General features: G+C 45.1%; 1 protein-coding gene across 10 annotated transcripts in view; it reads left to right on the top strand.

Annotated features, from left to right (window-relative positions):
• Window positions 1–21,689, top strand: part of LOC122718638 (multidrug resistance protein homolog 49) — a 60,709-nt gene extending 39,020 nt beyond the window's left edge. For 7 of the 10 annotated variants that reach the window (XM_043943864.1, XM_043943855.1, XM_043943845.1 and 4 more), the window contains 14 exons: window positions 812–945; window positions 4,331–4,400; window positions 4,869–4,950; window positions 5,507–5,700; window positions 5,985–6,233; window positions 7,874–8,287; window positions 8,714–9,137; window positions 10,171–10,374; window positions 11,575–11,926; window positions 12,121–12,348; window positions 12,510–13,459; window positions 14,001–14,402; window positions 15,152–15,298; window positions 18,386–21,689. In XM_043943864.1, the coding sequence (XP_043799799.1) occupies window positions 834–945; window positions 4,331–4,400; window positions 4,869–4,950; window positions 5,507–5,700; window positions 5,985–6,233; window positions 7,874–8,287; window positions 8,714–9,137; window positions 10,171–10,374; window positions 11,575–11,926; window positions 12,121–12,348; window positions 12,510–13,459; window positions 14,001–14,402; window positions 15,152–15,298; window positions 18,386–18,589 (4,032 nt within the window). In that variant the 5' untranslated portion in view covers window positions 812–833 and the 3' untranslated portion in view covers window positions 18,590–21,689. The remainder of the gene's footprint in view (window positions 1–811; window positions 946–4,330; window positions 4,401–4,868; window positions 4,951–5,506; window positions 5,701–5,984; window positions 6,234–7,873; window positions 8,288–8,713; window positions 9,138–10,170; window positions 10,375–11,574; window positions 11,927–12,120; window positions 12,349–12,509; window positions 13,460–14,000; window positions 14,403–15,151; window positions 15,299–18,385) is intronic. The other 3 variants (XM_043943904.1, XM_043943922.1, XM_043943912.1) reach the window with 1 other exon arrangement.
• The last annotated feature ends 626 nt before the right edge of the window (window positions 21,690–22,315 follow it).

Genomic DNA, 22,315 nt, shown 5'->3' with positions numbered 1-22,315 from the left:
TATTGACCGCAACAAATATATAGGCCGGGGCCGACAATCAAAACGTCAGCCCGGCTTTAATTTATCGCGATCGCGCAAGGCCGCGTTTTTCCAATCCGCCGCGTGACGCCGTGTTGTCGATCGTTCGTTTATTGAAAGCTCAAGGGTTCCGACATTGTTGCGCGTGACGTTTCGAAACACCGTCGCTTAAACACCGATATGGTATATATATATGTTTGATGTTGTGAACAACAAGGAGGGGGGGATGGAACGAACGCGCGAATGTTTGTAAGAGAAACAGAGACGCGAAATTTCCACTGTGCCCCCGGAGCCTCGATTCGATTTAATGGAGACAGCTTTTGTTTCGATCCCCCCTCCCCTCCCCTTAACGAAACAACGAGGTTTCGATGATTAGCGAAGCCATTATTCGAAGAATTTATACGAATGGATACGTAGATCGGAGGATCGGAGAAAGATTGGGTGGAGTAGAGTATAATTGGTTATATACTCGATGTGATCGAATTATGCCTGCACTTGTTTCTCGCTCGAACATTGCAACGTTGATCGTTACGCGGGAATTAAGCTCGCGAACTCGTGTAGCAACGTGTAACTCGCAACGTTTGTTGATTTGATTTTTCGATTTTTTTGTGTTAATTCATTCAGTCAAATCGAAAGAGAAACTACTATCGAAGAATCGTTATAAACGGGTAGTAAGATAAGAGTATTGGAGCGCCTGTTGGAGGTTGCATTTTTAAAAGAGATTCGGAAAATCGGATCGACTACTCGTTAAATTATTGTTTAAATTTATCATCTTCCGTTTCTTCTTTTGCAGAGTTGTTAATTAAGAATGCGCAATGACACGGCGAATTTGTCAGTGGACAGCAAACCCGCGCGAGAAGGCGCAGGGTATGGAAATGGAACCCCAAAAAACAAACTCTCACCGCCAGGAAAAAATATTCTTGAAGTGTAAGTAACCTTTTTCTCAATTACTCCATTCGAATTAATCCATTCAAGCCCAAGTTGTATATAAAAATTCTCTCTGTTACGATGAACGGATTGAACTCGCCGCCATCATGCAAGTTTGGCGCGCGAAAAAATTAATTTACACAACCGAGACCGGTTTATCGGACAACTAAACTTCTTTCGAAGAAGAAAGAACTTGGTTTCCGTTATAATATACAATAGGCGAGGGGAGGCGAGCTTATCCATTGTTGATCGATGGTTATAAGCCTCGTGATCGATGAGACGAAAAATTGCAATTTTCCACCCTTCCTTTCTAATCGATCGGCGGCCGCTCGATCATTCCCTCGATCGATCGTTAACTAATAATCATCGAGATTTCTCGGATCGAGAATGATTACGAAGTTTCGACACCTTTATGCTGGATTATTAAACCAAGGAATAATTTGCGGCGAATACTTGTTTCCGTGTTTCCTCCCCTTTTTTTCGCGAGTTTGTCGGGCGTGAAAGTTGTTGGGAGATCGATCGGCTCGAGTCGACGACGGACGACAGAAACTACTACTGGACGAGAAGAAGAACACAAATTTTTCTTCCATGGATAGTTTCGTGCGTGCGATAATTCGAGAGAACTCGGCGGGAAACGATGATCGTTCATCCCGAACGATGGATGGAAGCGAAACGCGATTAATACTTGGAAACGCGTGTCTTGATAAATTACCTTCACTCTCGAGTGGAAGGAGACAGAAAGAGAGAAAAGTAAAGATATAAAAATATTGTACAAAAACGCGAGAGGGACAGAAAAGGTAGATAAAAAGACGATACAACCCAAGCTTTCGTCAAATTGTGTCCACTGTCCGTAACGAACAGTGTTCCTCGAACTCGTAATCGCACGACATACATTCTTTCTCTCTCTCTCTCTCTCTCTCTCCTCTAACTTTTTTCTTTTTCCATACGCGAAGAAAAGTTTGTCATTATGTCGTAATTTAACAAAATTTTCGTAACTTTGTAATCTGTTGCTTTACTCGGAATTACTCGAAATCCTTTAAAATTTTTCATCCCTCCCCTCCTGTTCCACCGAAAAACTCACTTCCACTCCCGTTGAAACCTTTTTCCAACGGTCAAATTAATCGCCTCCCGCGAAACACACAATTGCACGAGTCGAACGTGTGATCGAATCGAGGAAGGAGGGGGAAAAGTTGGTCGGCCAAGTTGCGAGAAGGTGGAACTTGTCGGACTCGTATCCGTGCACCGGGGGGTAAATTCGTCGATGCACGAGGAGTCGGTCGGTGGGTCGAGACAGTCCCCTGCATAAAATGCCGATCGTCGTAGATTCGTCGCAGGAGTTTCGAACAGCAATTACGCCGCTAATGGAGCCCCTCCCCTCCTCCTCCACGGGGGAAGATCGAGGAAGCGTTGGAAGCTCGACGCTTTGGCCAAAGGGGCCGTCCCCTTTGCAACTTTGCGTTTCGTTTCCTCGTCGTGCTTCGTCTCCGTTGATCCGCGAATCCACACGATTTATATACCGGCTAGATTTACGATCTTTCGCGCGCGAACGAAGGTTCACCGTCGTTTATTACGCTCGTGAAATAATAGAGATCTGGAAGAACGGGGCGAATTTTCTCCAATCTCGAAGAAAATTTTTATGCGGGACGTTCGATTATTTTTTGTGGAGATCGGTTCTGTGAGATGTTGCGAAATCGGTTTCATATATATAATACAATTGGATCGTGGACATTTTTGCTCGCATTACTTGATTATAGAATAAAGAATAAAAATTTAGATTCTATTTAGACGCGTAGCGTATTTTAACGCGAATCCGATGATATATGATTTATAATATTTTCGTCTCAAAAAAGCACGATCGAATTGAGGAGGAGGAGGAAGACAAGAAGGAAAAACAAGCGTTTCAAGTTTCGAGAGAGTTTGGAGAGAAAGTTTCGAATTCGAGTTTCTCAAACTCGATCCATTTCCATTTATTTTGGCTCCCGTAGAGGAACGCTCGAAGAAACATTTTCCCGATGTGTATTTTTTGAGAGAAACAGGGACAAGAGTTATTATCTTTGGGCCAATGTTATTACATTGGAGAGGATAAAGGCTCTCGGGCCGAATTTAATGGGGCCATTTCCTGGGAGTCGTCGGATCGTTTGTCACGGTCGTTTCAACCGAACCGAACCGGGAGAAGCCGTTAGTTTCTTCCCAGCGAAAGTTCCATTTGTATTTTAGAGACGTTGGCGCGCATTGTTTTACGAAACGCGCATCCACTCGTTTCCCGTAGGAAATGATTCCGACGAACGTGCGCAGCGCTCCAACATTTTTCCCCTCTCGATTCGTTCCATTCGCGAAAGGAGGGGGGAAAAGGGCGTTATCGTCGAAGAAACGCGCGTTGAATGAAGCAAACGAGATCCCTTCATTCCGCGCAACGATTTTTTCCCTTAAATATATATATATATATCTAAACACGCGTGTTTAATAATCCAGCCAAGGTTGAACAATCTCGAACAATCGATAAAGATAACGAGAAGAAAATGATCGGATTTTTATAAAGAAATAAATAATGTGTTCAAATATTCGACTAATACGAAATATGTCGTGGTATAAAATATATATATTAAATTACACGTTTCGTATCGCATTCATTCGAATAAATCTTCTAATTTTTTTTACACAAAATATCGTACGAAGCGCGTAATTTTATCATCGAAATGATATATTTGGAAAACAAAGAAAAGTCATCGGAGTCTCTTTTATCTCCGATATCTCAATCGGTTGCCAAGATACAAAGACTGAGAATGTCTATAGCGCGCTAAAGACAATGCACTAAAATTTATGAATGATCCCGCGATTCTGACACTTTGGGATAGGTCGGTGAGAATGATGAAAAATTTTTTTTTTCTTTATCTCGGCAACTTCCGATCTCGGAAGTCGTATTGGAATGAAAAAATATTTCGAAGAACAAGATCCCGCGCTTCTAACGATCGCTCATTTGTCGATCGAAAATTACTATCTTGAGAATAGATTCAAAATTTTAATCAGGTTTTAGATAAACGATTCGATATCTCCTCAACTCGTATCGTATTTTAAAGCGCTTCCAACGATCGAAAGTTAATATCTTCCAAGTAACTTCCAATCGAAATTTTAAAGTAAATTGCGTCCAAATTCGGGGATATTTCGTTCGACTTGATCGTTGTTGATTGTTATTCACGCGAAATTATGCGCTTGCGCAAAAATCCGCAATCCAACGATCACGTATCGAACGCAATCATTGGCATCGGGTAACTTTCGGTTTGGGCGAAAAAGGCGAACGTATATTTAAGATTTCATTGGTGATGCGCATGAAAACAATATGTTGTACGATATGCCTGTGTACGGTACCTTTTATATTTCATTTCAGACACGCTCCAAGACGCGGAGAAGGATAAAGAGGAAACTGAGTATATGCTCCAAGAGAATGGGAAACCAATGTACGAATAAGATTTCTCACAGACGAACGATATTTTTGTTAAATATAAAAAAGAAAAAGATACATAGCACGGGATTCCTCCTTCCAATAATCGTTGTAGAAATTATTATGGGAGTAATAATTATGGGAGAAATTCTGCTCGCCCGTATATAGAGACTGGAATCAATCGTATAAATTTATTCATAAAGATTTTCTAATATTGTAAAACGCAAGAGTATTTCTGGATTGAAAGAAAAAATGGAAAAAAAAAAAAAGCTTGAAAACGATCGTAAACGCGTTCCTAGTTCGAGGTTGTTTCAATCGACTCGGACTTTCCAAGTTCGCAACTCCGGAACTACTCTTCGAACGAATCGCACAATCCATCGTTGTCTCGTGTTTTCGCCTCGTTAGAGCGAAATCACGATCGATGCAACAATCGCACGTGGGATCGAAAATGTACGTTAAAAGGGGGCGTTGTTTGTGTTCACAGTGAATTTGTGCCACCACAAACGAAGGAGGAGGAGAAGTCGCCTTCGGAGCCAACCCTACCGCCAGTGCCTTACTTCAAACTCGTAAGTGTTCCAGATAAAAGGAAAAAAAGGAAAAAGGAAAGCAGATGTCGCCAACATTTGTTAAACAATCGAGACACGATTGAAATATCGACGATCCAGTTTTCGAACGAAATCCATGTTTCGGGGAGGGGGGCGGCCGCCCCACGGACACTCCCCTTTGTCTTTGACAAATTTAACGACCGCGATTCTGTCGCGATCGATCGGGCTTGTTTTTGTTTAGAACAGGTCGGATCTCCCTCCCATTAATCACCGTTAGGCCAGCATTAATTTTGCCCGGGGTTAAATCTCCCGGAAAGGCAGAAGTTGCTCGCCACTAAATCACCCGAGAATATGTTTCTGAAATTTTCCACCAGTTTCGCGACAAATTGCCCGACGGAATCTCGCCAATTCCCCGAGAGAAACCCCATCATTCGGAAAATTAGCATAACGTCGATGGGAACGCGCCCGAGAGATTAATTAAAACCCCCCTCGTCTCGCTTTCTCACCCCTTTCCTTTCCTTCGCGATGAAAAGTTGGGAGAGGAATCTGACGGAGAGGATCTGGGCTCTGTTGGCAGTTTCGATTTGCAACATGCGGGGAGTTGATGCTGATCTTCGGCGGCCTGATCATGGGAACTCTGACGGGTCTGTGCATCCCCATCTCGACGATACAATACGGCGAGTTCACCACGTTGCTGGTGGATCGAAACATGAAGAATCAGACGAGCACGCCGACTCTCATAATGAAGTGGTTCGGCGGAGGAAAGGTCTTGTAAGTCTTGGCCGTGTCCAGACGCGCCTACCTATACCTAAATTCTCATATTTTTAGCTCGCTTCTTCCCGCGACGCGTCACGCTTAAAGAGGAAAATAGAATCGCGTCTGGTTTACTTTAGACCGCCACCGAGTTTCGTAATTTCTTTCCTCGGTATAAATATATTTATACGTATATATATATATATATATGTATTTAATTTGGAACGGAAAAGCGACGAATGGAATCTCGAATCTCTCGATCTCGAATTTTGCCGAGAGATTGATGAATATTTCGATTGCAGGGGATCTAATTCGACGTACAAGGAAAGGATGGAGGCGCTTTACGATGATTCGGTCGCGTTCGGCGTTTCCTCCGCAGCGTTGTCCACGTTCCAATTCGTGTTTGCCGTGTTCACGGTCGATTTGTTGAACATAGCGGCATCCAGACAGATCGTTCGGGTGCGCAAGATGTTCCTGCGCTCTGTTCTTAGGCAGGACATGACGTGGTACGACATCAACACGTCGACCAACTTCGCCAGCAGGATCACCGAGTGAGTACACCTTTCTTGTCTCGTTTATTCGCCCTTTTCAAAATTCACGAATGTCGACGATGTATTCCAATTCTAATTCCACTTTTTTACGATTCTTTATGCCATAACATAATCTTAACAATAATCTCAGAGACGACGCGCCCCTCGAGTAGCCGATATTTTCTCACAAATATGGGGGGATTGAAGGGAAGCAAGGTTTCGATCTGCGGACGAATGTAAACGCGGCAGGGAACCGTGATGGTAGAACCGTGGAGCAAAGTTCAGGAAACGAGAGTTCTGCTCATCATCAACAGGTGGCCGCTCGCGAAACTCGAAATCCTTTGCCCCGATACAATCGTCCGTCTCTCTCTCTCTCTCTGTTTGCGGACGCGTCGCAGGCCGTCTCGCGTAATTATCGAAAAGTCAAGGATGGATCAATAACAGGGGCCAATTAAATCGGCGACGAAATCATATTGCGTTGCGCAATTTTATTTATTTCGAGGCGAGAATCTTCGAACAACAATGGCGCAAGTAATAATTGCGACACTCGTTGGAATCTCGAATAGGAAATTTCAATGCGTTTTTCTCTCCTGTCATTGTCGCCGCCGCGTTTAAGACAGACGCGTGCGTTAGAGATCGACGTGAGTCACTCTATCTTTGATTATCACGCAGACGATAAATGTCGCGATACGAATATATATATCGATCGAAGACGTTAGAAATATTTATACTCGTTTGGCTCGTTTCACGATCCTCGATCCTCCTTTACAACGACAATTACGTAAATTTTATCCTCGAGTTTTTCACTTGCTCGTTTACAAACAAGAGATTCTCCTTCAATTTTTTCCAATCGTGTCGTTATTCGTATTCGTACGAATTAAAATTGCACAATGTTTTAGACGCGAGGCGAGTTCGTCGTTGATCGTTTCTTTATATCTCGCGAGTTATAATCGCACATCAAATATCGTCTTATCGCTCGGAAAACGTTATTTCACGACGAGCGACATTGTTCTAACAAATTTATCGATCTCGGTCTCGTGTTGCACGACACCCACCATCGCGCGTATTATTGTACGCTAATTGCACGCGGAAGCGTCGTAACGTGGCGCCAGAACGATTTTACCGGATTTCGTAGAGAGAGAGAGAGAGAGAAAGAGAGGTAGAGATAGAGACACGAGAAGATAGAACAAAGTTAGATGCATAAACGACGACGACGAGAATGATTCACCTTGACATTTACGAACTTTACACTGTTACGCCGAAAAGCGCGACGTCCCAAATAGATTGTTCTAATTTTAAACCCGGTGATCGATACGTACGACTCTACTCTTATAATTAAATTCCAGATAAATAGGTATACTCGCTTATAGACGAGGGGGCGAATTCGAGAGCTCGTTTCTTTGAAGGTGACCCGCGCACCGCGGGAAGATAAGGCTAAGAACTTTAATTAATCCGCTGAATGGTTGCCCGCTGTTATTTTCGTCGTCGTGAACGTTCACTTCCGACGGGATAGAGATAGAGCGTTATACAACGCGATATACGTTTTCTAATTACGCGGTGAGATGTCGAAAAGTCTGGCAAAAGTTTGGCGACACGACACGAATTTTCATCGATCACGATCTCCTCCACGATGGGAAACATTCTCCCTCCTCCTGTTTCAGAGATTTGGACAAGATGAAGGACGGGATAGGAGAGAAGCTGGGCGTGTTCACTTACCTGATGGTCTCCTTCATTTCCTCCATCATCATATCGTTCGTCTACGGTTGGAAGTTGACCCTGGTCGTGCTTAGCTGCGCGCCGATCATCGTGATCGCGACCGCCGTGGTGGCCAAAGTTCAGAGCTCCTTAACGGCCCAGGAATTGAACGCGTACGGGCAGGCGGGGAACGTGGCCGAGGAGGTGTTGGGCGCCATCAGGACCGTGATCGCGTTCAACGGCGAGCAGAAGGAAGTGAACAGATACGCGGACAAGTTGATCCCCGCGGAAAAGACCGGGATCAAGCGCGGTATGTGGTCGGGCGTTGGTGGCGGAGTTATGTGGTTCATCATATACATCAGTTACGCCATCGCGTTTTGGTAAGTTTGCAGCTTTCCAGGCCAGAAATATATATATATATATATACATATATAACGCTTTTTCCCTCCGAGTGCAGGGGAGGGAGAGGGGAATGAAAGGTACGCGAGCATTTCCGGGACAAACGTCTTTGGGACGGGTAAACAGGCACGAGTGGGGCGGAAACGGGTCACGGGGAGTATAATTCCCGCATTGTGCCACGAGTGTTTCGAGTAAAAGTTGTTTGCTTTAAAAGGGAAACATCGCGCGAGGCCGTTTCCTTTTGTTTGCCGAGGGAAGCCGGCTACTTACCTTGGATACTTTAATTCGATATAAACGATCTCTTTCTCTCTTCTCTTTCTTCTGCCGCTAGGAACTATTTCCTATTTCCGTTACGAATAATCTTCTGCCTCGAATCGAAGTCGTTTACGCGATCCCACGGTTATCAGGTACGGCGTCCAATTGATCCTGGAGGACAGGCCGAAGGAGGTGAAGGAGTACACGCCCGCGGTGCTGGTGATCGTGTTCTTCGGCGTGTTGGCCGGCGCCCAGAACATGGGCCTCACGTCCCCCCATCTCGAGGCTTTCGCCGTGGCGCGGGGCTCGGCCGCGGCCATTTTCCAAGTGCTCGATCGCGTGCCCACGATCGACAGTTTGAGCAAGGAGGGGCAGAAGCTTCCGACCGTGACCGGCGAGATCGAGTTCAAGAACGTGCACTTCCAGTATCCGGCTAGAAAAGACGTGAAGGTGTTGCAAGGATTGAATCTGACCATCAATCGGGGCGAGACCGTGGCCCTCGTCGGAGGATCAGGCTGCGGCAAGTCTACCTGCCTCCAATTGATCCAACGACTCTACGATCCTCACAAGGGACAGGTGAGCGATAAAAAGGAAAAAAAAAATAAATAAAAAGAAAAATTATAATCGGACAAATCCTTCCATCGCAACTCGATGAATTTATAACTCGTTGGAAATTATTATTGTAACGCGTTACGTTGCTTTAAAATGTTGTGGAGGGCTGTTGTCGATTCGAAAAACTATAACGAGCCCGCTAGCCTCGCCCCTGTATCACAATTGAATAACTATAATAACGATAATTCTTGTATTAAATCGCGCGATTTAATCTCGCGTTCATTATGAATTTTCCATTCCGCGAAATCTCGCGTTTCCAATTTGTTTATCTTTAGGCGAGGGGAAGAGAGTAAATTTATTAAAACGCGCGCAGATTCCTTTTTCTCCGCTCCTTTTTCTAGGACTCGAAATGCCTCGTATCGAAATCCTCGCCACAATTCTCGAAATCTTTTCAATATCGCATAATTTTCTTCGCATCTCGCACCGAGCTTAGAAGCTCGTTCGCGAACTTCCGGTCGAAAATTTTACGCAAAGGGATATACTTTCGTAAGTGAAATTCGATATAGGATTAAATTCTAGAGAGTGGAATTTATTTATTGCGCTCGCAAGTTAACGATATAACCCATCCGCGAATATTCCATTGTGTTACATTTGTATTCGCGAACGCGTGCGGTGCAATAGGAATTTTACGGAACAAGTTTGAAGCGTTTCCACGCGGGGTGGAAAACAGTGGGGGCGCACCAACAGTTTTCCAAGTAGTAAAAGTTTTACGGTTTTCCGCATCCATCGCAGTTCCACCCTTCCTCCCTCGCTGAAAATATTACGCCGTATATTTGGCGTAATACCGATTTCGAGCCCTTCGACCCCTTTCCTCGTTCCATTCGCGAAATTTTCCAAAACGACAAAGGCCAGTTCTTTCGCTTAATGTACGCCTAATGCTCGAGCAAACGGCGGACGAACGATTCTCTTCTTATTCTTTCCCCTCCCATCTTCCTTCTTTCCTTTTCTCGCGGTCCGTCGAAAAGGAGAATTCTGAGCAGGAATTTTGTCGGAACAGGTTCTGCTGGACGGCGTGGACGTGTCGAAGCTGAACGTGCAGTGGCTACGCTCGCACATAGGCGTGGTCGGGCAGGAGCCGGTGCTCTTCGACACGACGATACGGGAGAATATCCGGTACGGAAATGACAGCATTACCGAGGAGGAGATGATCAAAGCGGCGAAGGAAGCGAACGCCCACGACTTCATCAGCAAACTGCCCGAGGTGAGTGGCTTCCGACCTCTTCCCGATTCTTCCTCCATTTCGGCCTCGGATCGGCTTGGCCTTGACTCTTCAACCGATTAAAATCGACCGTTGAACTCGGTGGAATTTTCATCTCGCGGATAATCGGCGGATAATCTCGACGCCGGGACGAGGTTATTTAGGGGGATTCGATCGCGTGTAATACACAGTGTTGACCACCGGATATCCAGCTGGTCGCGCAACGCGTTAACAATAGTCTCAGGTGCGAGGGACGGAACACGCGTGCAAACAGACGATAAAACACCCGTTTAAACCCGTGGCCGGGGCAAATAACAGTATTCGAGATTACGGGCCGCGTCAACCGATTAGGCGTTTATTACCGAATTATCGGTAGGCGAATTCGCCCCTCCTCCCTTCCACCCACGGTTCTCGCATCGCGGTCGCCGCGCCCTCGCTGCGTGCAGGGAACAGGAGGAGGAGGAGGAGGAGGGCGACGCGTGTTTGGCTTTCGTCCGTCGTGTCCCATCGTGACGCGTTTAGCACGCGTAACGATCCGCGGGAACAAGTGGACCGGACATTTTCCAGTTTATGGGAGGGCGCAGTTTATTTTACGGATCGACGCGCCGCGATCGTGCGCGGGAAATTTTATACGGACGGGGAGGGGTATCGTTTCGCGTATATCCGTTGATACGCGACGAAACAACCTGAATTATACCTGAGGGTATTTGGATTTTTTTTATTATTACAGAAAATATCGATGATAGTGGATGATAGTGGAAAACTCGTCACGTTGAGAAAAAAAGGAGAATCTAAGATTTCATCGATTCGGAGAGGCAGGAATATTACGTGGTGATGGCAAAGTGCTGCGCCTCGTAAATTTATTAAATCTCAACGCGTATACGTGGTCGCGTCACGTCGTACTTCCGTTAATGAAATAATCGTTGTTTGAAACCGCAGCGGAGACCGCGCGATGGCCTCTTCCTACGAGCACGGTAATCGAACGGGCAAATGGGTCGCGGACGTCCGAATAATTATCGGCGGAAACGTGACCGTGGCCGAAAATCGCGCTCCTTCGATTCCCATTAAATTCCCTGCTCTCGATCGCGAGAGGATCGAGCACCCCCTCGTTTCAATTAAAATCTCGCGATTAACGCTCGGGCCTGTAATAAGGGGCGGCGTCGCATCTCCCATCCCCGTTTGATCGAGAGTTTTCCGTTCCAGGCGTACGACAGCCCCGTGGGAGAGAGGGGGTCGCAAATGTCAGGCGGGCAGAAGCAGAGGATCGCGATAGCTCGTGCCCTGGTCAGACGACCGGCTATACTTTTACTGGACGAAGCTACCTCCGCGTTGGATCTCCACAGCGAAGCCACGGTGCAGAGAGCTTTGGACGCGGCCTCGAAGGGAAGGACGACGATCGTCGTAACTCACAGACTGTCCACGATCACCAACGCCGATAGGATAGTGTTTATAAAGGACGGCCAGGTGGTGGAGCAGGGAACCCACGAGGAATTGCTCGCCCTCGGCAAGCATTATTACGGATTGGTGTCCGCCGACGCGAGCGCCACCGCCAGAGGTAATTATACGTAATCGGATATGAAGAGGTGGTTTCTTTCCACTGTGCAAGGGTAGAATCGAAGGGAAAACGGAAAAGAGAAAAAGAGCGATCTCTTCTCGAGAGATTAGATTTACTCGAATGGAGTCAAATTTAAAGTTTGAAGTTTAAAGTTTTTGCTTCAAAAGCAAACGAATTAACGATCGAATTTTCAGCGAAAGCGACGGCGTCGGCCGCGAAGACGGTCACCGCGGCTATACCGAAGCAGAAGCCACCGTTGAAGAGACAATTCTCCACTCTGTCGATGCACTCCCATCGATTGTCGTTGGCCGGCGCATCCGAGACCTCGGTCAATCAATTGGAGGAGCACGAGAAACCGTACGACGCGCCCATGATGAGGATATTCGGGCTCAATAAACCGGAATGGCCGTACAATATCATCGGTAACGATCGACACCGTTGAGCGAATTCGCATCGCGAAACCGATTTTATCGCTTCGCTTGATAAAATCCTTTCGAGATGGCGCGCGCGCGATTTCATCGCCTATTCGAAAAAGAGGGGAAAAAAAGAAAAAAAAAAAAGAAAAAAAAATTACGTTCGACAGGGTGTCTGGCGGCGGCGATGGTGGGCGCCTCGTTCCCAGCTTTCGCCGTCCTCTTCGGCGAGGTGTACTACGTGTTGGGCCTTCAAGACGACGAGGAAGTACGCCGCGAAACCGTCAACTTCTCCATTCTGTTCCTGGTGGTCGGAGTGGTGACAGGCCTCGGCACCTTCCTGCAAATGTACATGTTCGGGTTGGCGGGCGTGCGAATGACCACGAGGATCAGGAAGATAACGTTCGCGGCGATGCTGAAGCAGGAGATGGGCTGGTACGACGAGGACACGAACAGCGTGGGCGCCCTCTGCGCCAGACTTTCGTCGGACGCGGGGGCCGTGCAGGGCGCGACCGGGACCCGGATTGGCGCCATTCTTCAGGCCCTGTCCACCTTGGTCCTGGGGATCGGCCTGTCCATGTATTACACGTGGAAGATGACCCTGGTCTCGGTGGTTTCGATACCTCTCGTGTTGGGCGCGGTGTTCTTCGAGGCGAGGGTGATGAGCGGGCAGGGGTTGCAGGAGAAGAAGAAGATGGAGGCGGCGACCAGGATCGCCATAGAGGCGATCTCCAACATCCGTACGGTGGCCAGCCTCGGCAAGGAGGAGGCGTTCCTGCGGCGCTACTGCTCGGAGCTGGATCACGTGGCACAGGCGATGAAGATCAGACAGAGATTGAGAGGATTGGTATTCTCGTGCGGTCAGACCACGCCGTTCTTCGGTTACGCTTTGAGCCTCTACTATGGCGGCGCTTTGGTGGCCACCGAGGGCTTGAACTATCAGGACGTGATCAAAGTGTCGGAGGCGTTGATCTTCGGCTCTTGGATGTTGGGCCAGGCGCTCGCCTTCGCGCCCAATTTCAACACCGCCAAGATCTCGGCCGGCAGGATATTCAAGCTGTTGGACAGAGTTCCGGAGATCGCCTCGCCGCCGGATTCCGAGGACAAAGATCTGGATTGGGTGAGTTGGCTTCAGATTTACGTTACGAACGCGAGGCGGATGACAAATCGCAAACGCGACAGATTCCATTTTTTCCATTGACGTCGCGCAGTTACACGTGTATCGCACGCGAAACACGGACGATCGATCCGATCGAAGTACAGGAGCGAGAACCGTTGACAAACCTGGTCAACCCCTCCCCTCCCCTTTCGACTAGGTTTCATCACGAACTGTTTAGCAAAGCGTCGAATTTATGACATACTGACAGCGATGCCTCCGGCTACGAGCGTTAATTACGCCCGAAACGAGAAGAGCTCTGTTTGATCGAGGTTTCGAGATTATCCCTCCAGAATTCCAATCCGTTTAATGAAGCGATACGTATAAACGACGTTTCCAGAGTCTCGCGAACGCCAGTCACGTGTAACTCGTTCCACGAGCAAATACCCTATTATGCGCTCGCTCGAATCAATTTTCTTCTCTTCCCTGTTAATTCGACTTCGGGTTGATGAGGGGGTGAGGTGACGGCCCGGTCGATATTAATAAATGGATAAATAAATTGCAGAAGGCGGACGGGTTGATACAATTCTCCAAGGTCGAGTTCCATTACCCGACCAGGCCCGAGATGCAAATTTTGCAGGGATTGAATTTGATCGTGAAGCCGGGCCAGATGGTCGCCCTGGTTGGCCAGAGCGGATGCGGCAAATCGACCTGCATCCAATTGTTGCAACGACTCTACGACCCGATTTCCGGGACCGTGACGATAGACAGGCGCGACATCTCGTCGGTCTCGTTGCGCAATTTGAGATCTCAGCTGGGTGTCGTCGGCCAGGAACCGGTCCTCTTCGACCGGACCATCGCGGAGAACATCGCCTACGGCGACAATTTCCGGCTAGTGCCGATGGACGAGATTATAGAGGCCGCCAAGAAGTCCAATATCCACAGCTTCGTCAGCTCTCTACCACTAGTGAGTAGGGATAATTCTTTGTTATCGCGCGAGTAGTTTTTTTTTTTAAACCATCGAGCCAAATACCTATATATATATATATATATATATATATATACAGTGGCGGACAAAAATTGCGCCAAACCCATTTTTTACTTTATACTATTCCTACATATGCAATTTATTATCTTCAATAGTTATTAACCCTTTGCACTGTTTCGCTCGGTCGAAACTCCAGAAACTCCAGCCCCTCGCGTTCGATGCGTTCGGTGCTCTCGTAAGATTACCATTACGTAAGATAATTATTCATAAGATAAGATTACACCTCATAAGATTATATACAAAAAGCTTAGGAACCTATTTATGAAGCGATATTCTAAAAAAATCAAACATAAACTGTCAAACTCAGACTAACGAAGATATTCGATTCACGATCACGATCTAATTTGAGATAAAAAATCTAGCCATTTAACAATGTATTATTCTAATATATGTAATATATTATATATAATATAATATATAACCTCATTAGGATTATATGTAAAGAGCTTAATAAAGGAACCTATTTGTGAAGCGATATTCTAAAAAAATCAAACATAAATAAATATTGTCGCCGCAACAATTCCAGCGGTGACCGTTGGAGAGCAAAGGGTTAATAATCGAAATAATTACACGTAACGAGTTCGCAAATCGCGTGTTTGCAAAGCGAAAAGTTACGTAAAACCGTCTCATCCGCACGAATTCATCCTACGTTCCATTCTTTGTTACAGGGATACGATACTAGGTTAGGCTCTAAAGGCACGCAGCTGTCAGGAGGACAGAAGCAACGTATCGCGATTGCGCGCGCTTTGGTCAGAAACCCACGAGTCCTGCTACTGGACGAGGCCACGTCTGCTCTTGATACTCAGAGCGAGAAGGTAAGCGGTGTCTTCTCGGTCAACCGCGCCCGTCTTCGTACTCGAGAAGTACTTCCTTGCGCGCGCGAGAGAGAGAGAGAGAGAGAGAGAGAGGTGGGAAAGACAAGCAGAGAAAATGGGTCGTGAAATCGGGTTGAAGTAGATAGCGCCGCATTCAGTAATATAATGCGCGGTGGAACTTTTTAAGGGCGGGCACAAGTAGAAAAGGTGGCGAAAAAATGACCAACCGTCCTCCTCCCTCCAGGGGTCGAGGAAGCGCTAGGAATTCTCGCGCGGACAAAAGGATTCTCGCGTTCCATCCTCGCCAACCCATTGTTCCATCGCTCGTCGCCAATTAACAGCCTCGTAACTCTGGACGAGGCTGTTCCTTCTCCCTCTTCTGATCATTCTTTAGAATGATCTTTATACGCGATCTATATTCGCGAGGATGACGTCGTTATTGAATTAAATGTCTATTGAGATGTCGTACGAGGATGAGAAAAAAATAAGCGGATTTGGATATTTATTGGAGATTAACGCGATATTTCATTGTATATTAGATGTGTTTAAAGTATCGTTAGAGTAATTGTAACGGGAATAGAAATGGTCGAATTGAATATTATATGAGGCATTTTTATTTTCGGTAATTAACTTTTTTATTACGCGCCACGACAATGACTTCGAATGAAGGAAAAAAAAAAGTATAAACAGTCATTTTTTAGTGGACTTTTATTGTACAGCTTTTTAAACGATATTTTGACGATCGATATCGAGGAATCGATAATCGGGAAGTTGATTTTAACTTTCAAAGCGTTTCCGTACGATGAAAGTATGTGCGTTCATAGTGTAACGTTTGTAATTCTACTCCGTTATTATTTACTTTCAATGCTGTTTCTTTTCTTACATAAAATATTTGTTCGCGTTCGTTCGTGCATTACGTTTATAAAGAAAATAAAATTGAAACGAATTCGTGCAGGGAATTTCGAAAAAAAAAAAAAAAGAAGAAAGGAAACGAGACGGTACACTTCGTTAAAGCAGAGAAAACAATATAATTTATAATACATTGCTATTCTCGAAAATAATTTCACAAAAGCCACGCAATTTTGTATTCCTTTATCGCGTGTCTTTCAGTACGGTACACTTGAATAGCACGTTTCAACAAAATTGAAATTGTTTTGTTTACACGAAATATTTCATCCGCGCGCTTAACAATTCTCGAAAAAATCGTATCGATCGTCTTTTCGAACGATTCGAGAATTATCGAACGAGATTCCAAGACGAGACGATCTCCTCGAAAGTTATTTCTCTTTCGAACGAAAGGAAAAAAATTTGGAGAATTCAAATTCGGAGACGGTTCAAGTTTAATTTATGCGCCGATCGAGATAGTTAATTGGTTACTCGCTTAAGAATCGTGTCTCGCCTCTTATCTCATAAATATCGTTACACGCCATATCATTGTCGCGCGCAAGTATTATCTTTGCTGCTAAGTGGATGGATTTAACGTTTTACATAAATAATCGAATTTTACATCGATACTTTACACGCGAAATTTTACGTCAGTTCTCGTGTATTTTCGCGGAGCAACGGGCGTCTCTGCCGTCAAAGTTGCTGCAAAATATTTTGTTCCAGCGAACGTTGAATAAGAGCCTCAGCTTCGGTAATGTAAATTAACCAAGTAACTCGTAGTGTTGCGAGTACGCGAGCTGATGAATATTAATGGATCCTGATGGATTTTAATGAACAATACGCGGGTAAAAAACGCGTGAACCAATTGAAAAAGAAAAGAAAAAAAAAGGAAAGATATGAACAAATTTCTCTTTGCATCTCGTGTAACAGAACCGACACCTTTACGTGTTAAACATAATTTCTAACGAAATTAAAATTCATATATTTGCGAGAATTCGCTGTTAACGATCGAAACTGTTACTCCTACGCTCGTCATAGCGTAATTATATCCACTTTTCTCGCCTTCTACATTACTCCTCTACATTATCGTACATTTAAAATTCGTATCCTCGATAAAATAAATAGCAATAATATCGTTCGGTTCAAAAAACGTATGGAACGATTCTTTTCGCTGCTCCATCTCGACTGCGACGATCTAGTCGGGCAAGGAATGCAATTCTTGAAAAATATAAACGTCTCGTTTTGTAATCTCTTTAAGGTACAACGCGTTGACGCGAAATTTCTCATCGAAACTCGAAAGAGAACGGAGCGATTGTTAAAGAAAAAAATTGTATGGGTGAAAAAGACACTCGCACGACGAGAATCTTTTCTTGGACAGAGAAAAGATTTCCAACGTTGCTTTGAACGATGGAACAAACGTATATATACTATACATATATACACGTATACACATATATACATTCGAAAGGAGACTTTGAAGAGAATACCATCGATTTGAGAAGAGAAATCAAAACACGGAATTTCGCTGATGCAATTCTATCAACTTATTCGAATAGCGATAATAATAAAGAGAAAGAGGGGAAAAAGCGCGAAAATTGAATTGCCCGAGTGCTATCTTATTCGATCCATCTTATTTTCCTTCTCGCCCCCCCTCCTCGCTCTATTTTCCCCTATCGACGTTTCGACGGAACGAAAGCCTCTCTCCCGCCTAGCCGATTATCTCGGTTCGACTGCTTAATTTTCCCAGCGAGAAAGATCGATTATTCTAGGCTGGCGGTGTGCCGATCCCCCTCGAAATCGGCAACAAACGGGAACAACGGAATAGTATTATCTATGGCAACAATCGGAAATACCGTGCGGGCGGGTGAGAGGAGGATGTTCGATTGTTGTTCCCGCGGACGGAAAAGCGGCTCTTCCCCGCCGAACGAATTTCACGGCAATTATTGTTTCGCGGCTGCTTACAGCCAATCGCGTTTTCCTCTTTGTTGTGCCGCCCGCCGCGCCAAAATAGACTTCCATTATACCCGCGTGCTTGTTTAACGCCCGGGATCGTGTCGATTTCCCCCCTCCTTTTCGCGCCTATCATCCTATCCCTGCTCGTCGTAACGCATTCGTTCGCCATTTATCTCTCGACACATCGTACAAATAGAAACGAAAAAAGAAAAAAAATACATATACATATATAAATATTTTTGCGCGCAGGTGGTGCAAGCGGCCCTGGACAAAGCGATGGAAGGCAGGACCTGCATCACCATAGCTCATCGATTGGCGACGATAAGAAACGCCGACGTGATCTGCGTCCTGGAGAAGGGAACCGTCGCGGAGATGGGCACCCACGACGACTTAATCGCGGCGGATGGCCTCTACGCCCATCTGCACGCCCTCCAAGAGGCCGCGATGGAGTAGAGGAGGAGAGGGTCGAAGCAAGCAGCGTCGCCCCCCTCCCCCCTCGTCGACGCTCCCTTCTCGGGCCGATGGTCGAAGAAACGACGCCCGACCACGAAACGCGGTTTCGGCCAGGTCCAGATCAAGAGAAGCTAGGATTAACTCTCCGGACAAGCGGAGCGGACGATATTTCCCTTCGTCGATCGAGAGCCCGAGGAGAGGAGTAACTCGTGACGGAGCTTTCGTATTATTTTCACACGGACGGATGGATTCCTTTATCATCCCAATTTGCTGATCCCATCCCCCAATTTTATCATAGACGTTCGTTTCAACGATAGAGTTTCTCACCAGTTTTATTTAACCGTGTATCTTTTCGTTCCTCTCTTTCGTCTCCTCTCCCTCTCTCGCCGAGACGGGGAACTCGAAAGGAGAGAGAGGGGAAAGAGGAGGAGGAGGAGGATCTTTCGCAACGGACTCGAATTATTACTAGATCTCGTCGATACCTTCTCCTTCGTTCGTAGCTTGGACTCGAGTTTCTTTCTTCTTTTGCACGGTGCTATTCTCCGTGCCGGATGTGAAACGACCGCGCGATCCAATCGATGAGCGACGTCTCGAAATACCGGAAACTGCCCCGTCGATCGACGAACATCCGAATTATCGGATTGACCTCGCGCCTTATGATCATCCCCTGTCTAACCAACGATCGGTTCTTCGCTTCTTCGTCTCCGTTTTGTTCTTTCTTCTCCCCACGCAACTCGCGGTAATCGGTGATCCGAATCGATACTAAGAAGATTCTTCCCGGACGGCACGATTCAGATACGACGCGACGGGTCTCGAACGATTCTTCGTTTTCGATTGGTCGTCGACGAGGAGAATACGAAACGACGTGCACAGTGGATGGCGAAGGAACCGTGAAGGAGATATACAGAAGATATATACAGGGATCGAGGGGAGGCGGGATTCGGATATACGCGTGGAATTAAGGAGGAAGGAAGCGAGAAAGATATTCGCGCCGATTTATGGGGATTGATCGAACGATTCGAACAATGGACGACAGGTGTTTTGAAAAATGGCACGCCGCGAGCGATGCCCTCTTCCCCGACGACCATCTTCCATCCGTGTCGGACGCATGAAAAATGTATGAACGTATGTATCATCCTCCCTCTCCGATCACCACCCTCCTTCTCCTTTCTCTCCGCAACACACACACACACACACGCAGATTTTTATCCGCTCTCGCGTAGCCGCCTCTATTACCTTCCCACTATATATATATATATATATATATATATATATACACGAATCCATAAAGTGTCGATTGCGTCTATCAGGGACGAAAACTTTAAAGCTATAATCGGCCACTTTTCGTGCCTTAACGATAGCGTGTTTCGTGTTCGATTAAGGAGACGCGATACAAGGAGGAAGGAGCAGAGAAGGGGAAGAAGGAATCGCGATCCTTTCGTTTTCGTGAATTTTCGTTTAAGGAAAAAAATTGAAGGCAGGAGGCAGGTGTGTGTGTCTCGTGTTTCCGCAAGTCGAGGATCTTTATCCATCGAATCCGTTCTCGTTGGATTTTCGTGGCCACGGATACATCTTCTTTACCCAAACTTGTGCCTTCGTACTTCGTATACTTAGCGATAAGATTCCGTCGACCGTTCTCCACCCTTATCGGACGATCGTACGTACGACACGCGGATAATCCCAATTTTTCAAGAACGCAATATTTCCGAATATTTCGACCCTCTTTCCTCTCCTCCACGTTTCTCTATGATACATATACATATATATATATATATATTTCTTTGGAAGGGGGAGAAGAGGAAAAAAAAGGAAATTATTAAAAAAATCAAGACTCGAAATTTCTTGTCGTTTCTCGCGTGTTCGTTTTACGAGCAAAAGGTCGACGCAGAGTACTTAAATTTAACCACGAGAGAGATGCGAATCGAACGAAGGCAACTTCGTACAACTTTGTATATCGGCGATCGAAGCAGCGAATGCTTTATTATTATTACTTATTATTATCACTGCGACAATACGCTACGTAGCTGCGTAGAGACGCGCCCGAGACGAGGAACGAGCGTTTCGAAAATGGCGTTCGAAAATGGCGCGCGGAATCCCATTTTCCATTCATTCGGTCCGGGATCCGAGAGGCGTTATTATTATTTTTACTCCGTGTACTTATTCCGCGGATGACGGAGCGGATCGGAAAATAAAATAAAAAAAAAAAATAAAAAAAAAAAAAAAAAAAAAAAAAAAAAGAAAGAAAAGAAAAAGAGATGGAACAAGTACAATCAACGACGCATCGAATCACGATCCGACGACGATCGATTTTTCATTTGATCGTTTCTCCCGATCAAAATAGATTTCGTATTGGAAACTCCTGGGGTGTCCTTTCTCTTTCGAGTCGGGATCACGGTGCTCGATACGTTTGATAAATCATCTTCAGACTTATTATATCGAATCAAAATTGAGCTTAGACTTTATCAGAATATATTATTATTATTTTTTCAGAATATATTATTATTATTATTATTATTATTATTATTACTATTATTGTTATTATTATTATATTATTATTATAATTATTATTATTATTATTATATACTTATACATATATAAATATACATATATACACGTAAGGACACGATATCGAGCACTAAATGGAAGAGAGTGAATGAGGAAACGTATATAGATGAGTGTGAAGGTGAGAAAGAGAGGGAGAGTTGTATATGTAGCGTATACGGTAAAAGATATCGAAAAACTTGTTACTTAAGATTTAAGGCTGCGGCCAGCGTAACTTAAGAGCAGAGATCTTAAAAAAAAAAAAAAAAGAAAAAGAAAAAAAAATTAAAAAAAGAAGCGTGAACAGGCGATCGCCTGGTTCAATTGCGTGTGTGAGTCAAAAAACAGAAAAAAAAAAAAAAAAAAAAAAAAATAATGGCGAAAGGAAGCAAGCAGCAGCGTGTGTGTCATTTTATTTTCTCTCTTTTTTTTTCTTCTTCTTTTTCCATTTTTTTTGTTCTTTTTTTTTTTCTTTCATATATCGAAAGCGTGGTGTCATATTGTAATTATACGAGCGATTACTAGTATGACGATAAAGAGGAAGTATTAATTTTTTTCTCGTCCTTTTTTTCTTTTTTTCTTCTTCTTTTTCTCTCGTTACAAAGAAGAGGCAGGAGCAGGTCGTACTGCTGTCATATACAAAAAAAAAAAAAAAAAAAAAAAAAAAAAAAAAAAAAAGAAAAGAAAATAAATAAATGGAAACATAGTGGAAAAAAAGTATACACGAATTCGTTGAATGAACAAAAAGGGGGAGGGGGGGAGGGAGGGGAGAATGGAGGATTCAGTTCACGCCGAAAAATCGTGAGGCTCGTTCCGTTTCATCCATTTTATCCCTCCCCCGTTTAGAACTTTTATTCCCTGGAGGCGAGCGCGAAATTTATTCGCGCCACGGAATTTGTATCCGCCCGGCCGCGGGCTTTTAACGTTTATCGCGAAGCCCCGCTGTTTGCTCGCGCGAAAATTAAAAGACGCGCGTGTCTCGACGAGTATCCGCCGTTGAAAAATTGCCACGTTTCGTCTATATTTCTACCCTCTTCCCCTTCCTTTTTGTCCATACGTGTTATCAGGTGTTCGTCCTATTTTCCCCCCCCTCCTTCCTTTTCGAACAATCATCTTTCTCTTTCCCTGTGTTCCGTTCTACTCTTTATCGCGCGAACAAACATCCATCACGGTCATTTAATAGGA

This window comes from Apis laboriosa, unplaced genomic scaffold, assembly GCF_014066325.1.
Source record: "Apis laboriosa isolate Shangri-la unplaced genomic scaffold, ASM1406632v1 scaffold11_cov152, whole genome shotgun sequence".
Taxonomy (NCBI): domain Eukaryota; kingdom Metazoa; phylum Arthropoda; class Insecta; order Hymenoptera; family Apidae; genus Apis; species Apis laboriosa.
Note: the sequence above shows the minus strand (reverse complement) of the source record. Positions and strands in the feature narration are given on the sequence as shown.